At 49.3% G+C, this 6,208-nt stretch overlaps 1 protein-coding gene across 1 annotated transcript; it reads left to right on the forward strand.

The window, feature by feature from the left end:
* Positions 1-1,283: 1,283 nt before the first annotated feature.
* Positions 1,284-3,642, forward strand: edn1 (endothelin 1). Its single transcript, XM_037975790.1, has 5 exons — positions 1,284-1,451; positions 1,545-1,686; positions 1,792-1,929; positions 2,010-2,063; positions 2,955-3,642. Exons 1-5 carry the CDS (start codon positions 1,391-1,393, stop codon positions 3,091-3,093), a joined length of 534 nt encoding a protein of 177 aa, XP_037831718.1. The 5' UTR covers positions 1,284-1,390; the 3' UTR covers positions 3,094-3,642.
* Positions 3,643-6,208: the final 2,566 nt, after the last annotated feature.

Genomic DNA, 6,208 nt, shown 5'->3' on the forward strand with positions numbered 1-6,208 from the left:
AGAGACACGAGTCCACGAGCTGAAAGACTCCTCAGAGACACGAGTCCACGAGCTGAAAGACTCCTCAGAGACACGAGTCCACGAGCTGAAAGACTCCTCAGACAGGAAGAAGACATGTCTCCCAACGCAACACAAAGACAGATCACAGTTTGGAGACATGTCCTGTGGTCTGATGAGGCTTCCAAGCCTGAGGACACCATCCCAACTGTGGAGCACGGGGGCGGCAGCACCATGAAAGAAGATCGTAGAAACATTGAAGCAACATCTCAGGACATCAGCCAGGAAGTTAAAGCTTGGACACTAAGAGGTCTTCAAACGGACAATGTCCCTCAGCGACCATCATAAAGCCTCAGTCTTATAGAAACTTTGTGGGCGGAGCCTAAAGGCGTGAGAGCAAGGAGGCCGACGAACCCGACTCGAAGCAGAACTTCTGACCCGAGTCAGATAGGAGCTGAGAACATGGACGGGAACATGTGACCTGAAACAGGCAAACATCTGGTTCCAGCTGCTTCTAACAGCCGAACCCGGAGCAGGTTATCGGTCTGTTCTCTGTTACCACGGCGACCTAACCGGGCTCAAACAGAACCAGCTTCACGGTACCCAGAGCTCATTAGCGGTTGATCCGGCGCTCAGGAGTGACATCATTAAAATAAACGAGCTGCAGAGAGGAGACGACAAAGAGCCGAAGGAACAGCCTGAGCGGCTGAAACTAACTCAGACATGAATCATTTAGAGGAGGGATGCTTATCGCCCGCCGACTGTTAGACGGAGTCTTCATCACTTCCTGTTTGTTTGGGTTCACATTAAACTGATTCACTCAGTCAGAGAAGCTGTGGAGGCTGCAGATTCCTGACCATCGGGCCAACAGCGCCCCCTGCAGGCCCGCCTACTCACTGACCCGACCCAACAGAACATCAGAACCCAGGCCTGGTTCTGGTTTTACTTCTAACTGGAGATGTTTCACTTTAAGACAGATTTTAGACCAAATTTAGCTTCTATAATTTCACAGTTTGGGGGAAACGGAGGAGGCGGGCGATATGCATTCAGAATCAGGACCTTCTCCTCTGCCCGCCTCGGAGGCTTAAACCAGTTCAAACTAAAACCTTTAACTGATCTGACTCCTCTCCGCTGCAGCTCAGCAGCGCCGCCTGCTGGCCACAGGCTGCAGCGCCTCAGACTGGATCAGGTGGAGGTTCGGGACCGACCGGCTCCGAGTCGGGACAAAAACAAACACCGGGGGGAGGAGGGGGAGGGAGGGGCCCGTATAAAGTGCAGGAGCCGCAGATGTGGGGCCACAGAGACACAGAGGCAGCAGGGACACGGAGGACACAGAGGACACGGGGACAGCTTTCAGTTTGCTCCACATTGCTCCGTCTGCCGCAGAAACAGGATGGAGGTGAAACTCTGGGTTTCCGTGATGTCAGTGACGTGCTCCTGGATTTTCTGCACAGGTAACCGACCCGACCTGCGCGCGACACCACCTGTCTGAAGCCCCGAGGTAAAGGAAGTTCGGTGCTGACCAGCTTTAATCTGTCTCCTTCCAGGTCTGTCCGCTCCGGCTGCAGAGACCTCCACAGCCGCGCCGCTGCGCCACGTGCGCAACAAGCGCTGCTCCTGCGCCACTTTCCTGGACAGGGAGTGCGTGTACTTCTGCCACCTGGACATCATCTGGGTCAACACACCTGAGTGAGTGGCGCGCGCTCCGCCCTGACCTGTTCAGAGAAATGATTGAAACCGTGACGCGTCCCGGCGCGCGAGGCCGCTTTTAACCGCGTCTTCCTGTCCGTCCAGGCGCGTGGTCTCCTACGGGCTGGGGAACGCGCCCCGGGCCAGGCGCGCGCTCACAGACTCCATGGCAACCAGCCGCGGGGGGCTCAGGTGTCGCTGCGTCCGAGAGACGGACCGAACCTGCGAGAACTTCTGCCTCAGGTGAGGAGAGAACCCGGACCTCCTTCGGGTCTGGCTCGGGTCTGGAGCGGTTCTGACGGATGCTGTGATCTCTCCCGCAGGTTGGAGACCGCGGCGGACCCGCAGAGGACAGGCGGGACAGGCGGGACAGACAGGTGAGTCTGACACAACCTCACAGGGAGCTGGTCCCGAATCTGTCCGCGAGACACTTCTGAGTGCGTGAAAACCAGAGGGACAGGGGGACAGACAGGGGGACTCGGTGTCTTCAGACTTAGAGTGGACACCTGAGGAATCCGTTTTTAAAGATCCTCCCTGGAGGACACCTTCATGTCCCTTCATGTCCCTTCATGTCCCTTCATGTCTCACAGTTTCATTAATTAATGAACCAATTAAATCATTAAGATAATTATCTTCATTCCTTCAGGAGGAGCCTCAAAGGTTCCTCCAACCTTTCCTCTGTGCTGCAAGCTGCGGCTCTCGGGCCACAGGAGGGTCTTCAGCTTCTCTGATTTAAAACCAAACATCAGATAAATGTTGTTTTTTCTCTGAAATCTGACAGAAATTAAACTTTTCTCAACAACAAATCACAGCTTCAAATGTTAAATCCCATAAATAAGAATAAACAGGTTTGACTTTAATAAAAACTAAATAAAGGTTGAATAAATAACGCTCTCTGCTTTTAATAAAATAAATCCATTAAATTTAAATTAAACATCAATCTGGCTGAATTATTTTAATTCAGGGTTTAAATTTGATCAAAATCTCAGATGATTGTTTTATGTTTATATAAGACTTAATTTGATGTTATTTAATGTTTTAAAGCTTTAAATAAACTTTATTCAGTAAGAAAAAGATGTTTGGATTGTTAGGAACATTTAATAAATAATTCTGAATAATATGAACAATAATAAATACAAATAAAACCTGATTCTTCAGATTAAATTAATCTGGAACTCTGACAGAACTCTGAGTAAACATCTTACCTGCTGCAGACGTTTATTTCTACTGCTGAGTTCTGACAGACCGCCTCTCCTTCCTGTTTACAGGACGCAGGTCACAAACAACCCACCGCCGCCGCCACCGCTCCAGGCCGCCATCAGAACCCGAACGCTGCTGGGGAAGTGGATGAAGGCGAGGCGGCGCCACAGGACGAGAGCGTGGCGGGCCGAGAGCACGGCGTCCTAAACGGGACGCTTTCCTCCACGTTTCGTCTCATGAGGAGGACGAGGGGGATAGCTTCACCGGGACCTTCGGCCCGACGGTGGACAGGTGGACGGGTGGACGGGATGGACGGGTTGGACCCCAGAACCTCAAACAGCCACAGAAACCGTTTGTTTGTCCGAGGAGCCTCTGACCCGCAGAGAACGCTGGTTTGATTCCCGTCCTGAGAACGCGTTTTAATCCCTGAAGCTTTCCGGCTCAGAGACACGCGGTTCTGGACAGGAACCATTTTGTCCTGAAACCTCGGCGGTCTTCGTCCTGGATGTTTGAACCTGGACTCTCCTGCGAGCCGAAGCTTCGGGACACGGAGGAAGACGAGGAGAATCCTTCCTCTGACAGGACTGAGCAGCTGCTGGGACATTCAGATTTTATTTATGTTTCACTGAAAGTTTCCGTCTTAGATATTTATTTATTGCTCTGGGGCCACGTTGGTCCGTTTCCTCATTTCTGTGAAATGTTTTTGTCACTGCGGGGCCGAATTTGGGCCAAACTTTAATAAAATGTTAACTTTTATTTAACTCCTTCTTCTTCTTGTGTCAAATGTTTTTATCAGCCGAGGAGGAAGGAAATTAAATCATTTCTTTAGGAAGAATCAGCCTGAATTTAATTTATGGTCAGATTAAAGGTTCATCAGACTCTTTAAATCATTTCAAACCAAACTGGAAATAAACAAAACAATAAAACTGCTGACAAAGTTTAAAAAATACAAACAAAACTCTTCAGGAAACGAGAAGGATAAAAGTAAAGCTTGAAAACGATCTGTGCTGTGGAGGACTCTCAGCTGAGGACAGAAGAGACGTTCATCCGAAGATTAGTCCCCGAAGTTCCCCTAAAATCCGTCCAGCGGTTCAGGAGATATTTCGCTAACAGAACAAACAAACACAAACTCTGGTAAAAACATCGTCACCCTTTTTCCTTCATGTTACAACAAACTGCACGGTGGTGTGGCGTTAAAGGAGACGAGGACAACGTGTTGATGTGGAGGCCGACGAGCCAATCAAACCCCCCCTCAGCAGAATTCACTCGCATGTTTAAAGCCAGGTGAACACACCTGTCTGCAGGTAAACTGATGGGATGTGTTGTTCTTCACCCAGCTGATCTGGGATCTGCAGCTGTAATTACATGAGTCACAAACTGTTTACGTCCCGCTTGTTTGGACTCACAATCGTTGCTACGTTCATTAAAAACTCTAAAATGCAGATAAATAACAGAGTGAAGCAACACATGTAGCCTCCGCACAAGCCCCACCCCCTTTACAGTCGCTCCTCTGTCTGATGTGCTCAAGTGTTAAAGAAATGAAACACAGAAGAAGAAGAAGATCTGTACTAAACTGGACTAAAGAAAACAGCTAAAACTAGCTAAACTATAACAAAAACATGAAATCAGCTAGAAGCTAAAAGCAACATAAGACAGAAGCAGAGGCTATCAGCTGAATGAGCCGAAGGTTTGGATGGACAAACATCCTCCTCCTCCTCCTCCTCCTCACACTCTGAGGACACTGATCTCTGATCTGACAGCTGATTGGCTGCAGAAATCAGTCCCTGCAGCTTAATGACAGTCATCACACGGGCTGTTTTTGGGCTCGGTTCAAACGCCGCCACGCCCACGCCGCGCGGCCGTCACTCATCGCGGATCTGCTCTGACTGGCAGCAGAAAACTATTCTAAGAGGTTTTATCTTGTTCGGCCCATTTAGCAAACAAATCTGCGGCGGAGTGTGAGCCGCAGGCAACGTGGTAACAAACGCAGCGGCACGCTCAGCCCCGACAGAAAACTGAGCTCACATTTTCCTGTTTGCTGAGCGGATTGAAGAGTTTCTTATTAATCTGAAAACAACAGAAACTTTGATTCCACTGAAACAGAAACAGAAACTCTGCAGTTTAATCCATATTAAAGAACTTATTGTGCTTAGAGAACATTCTACATCCAGGTGTGTGTTAGCACAACGCCAGGGCAGGAAGACATCAGCAATGACCTCAGAGGAGCTGCTTTTCATCAGTCTGAGAAGGGTCAAAGGTCATCTGGACTCCATCGTTCTACAGAGAGGAAGAAAACGTCCCAGCAGATTGACCCTGAAGGTCAGACCGTGCAATGAGCTCCAGCTCAGCCTCTACAGGTTAAAGGTCAAAGGTTAAAACCTCTTCTCTCTAAAGACAACATGGCAGCTCAGACTTCTGGAGCAGAACCAGACCAGAGGACAGATGTTTACCCAGAATGCACTGCAGCAGGTTTGGAGAAAACCGTAAACATTTTGACAGACAAGGTGTCACTTCCTTCTCTCATTGGTGGAAACTGAAGCCAGCAGCAACAAGTTTATAAAAGCGGCCATGTTGTATTTTTGGAACCACAGTCAGTAGCGACGTGAGGCTTTAGGCCCCGCCTACTTCCTCATTTACAATTATGGTGTCACACGAACAGCAGTAAGGTGAAAACTATGTGAACCAACAACAAAATCCAAACTGTTTTTTATTTCTTCATTTTTTACTTTACCAACAGAAATGTGCCATTTGTTTACAGCATGGAGGGGGCGGGGCTTAAACCTTGTTGGAACCAGCTGACAGGGAAGCTTCGACCTTCAGAGGTCCATCCCTGTTCAGTCTCCTCACACCATGCTTCAAGCACGGCGGTGGAGGGCTGATGGTTTGGGTTTGATCTTTAGGTAGAAACTGATTTTTAAAAGAAGGATAAAAACACAAAACTTCATTTTAATTTAAGAGCTTTTAAACAGTTTTGAATATAAGATCCTGTTTTTCAGTGGAACTTTAAACTGAGTTCTTCTCTGACTTTATAAATCTCATCAGCTCATAAAGTCTGATGTTCAGACGGTCTCATGTCTGCAGCCGTCCCTCCACCTGCAGCCGTCCCTGGATCTGCAGCCATCCCTCCACCTGCAGCCGTCCCACGACCTGCAGCTGTTCCTGGACCTGCAGCCGTCCCTGGACCTGCAGCCGTTCCTGGACCTGCAGCCGTTCCTGGACCTGCAGTCGTCCCACGACCTGCAGTCGTCCCACGACCTGCAGCCGTCCCTGGACTTGCAGCCGTCCCACGACCTGCAGCCGTCCCTCCACCTGCAGCCGTCCC

The sequence above is a fragment of the Kryptolebias marmoratus genome, linkage group LG5, assembly GCF_001649575.2.
Source record: "Kryptolebias marmoratus isolate JLee-2015 linkage group LG5, ASM164957v2, whole genome shotgun sequence".
NCBI lineage: Eukaryota > Metazoa > Chordata > Actinopteri > Cyprinodontiformes > Rivulidae > Kryptolebias > Kryptolebias marmoratus.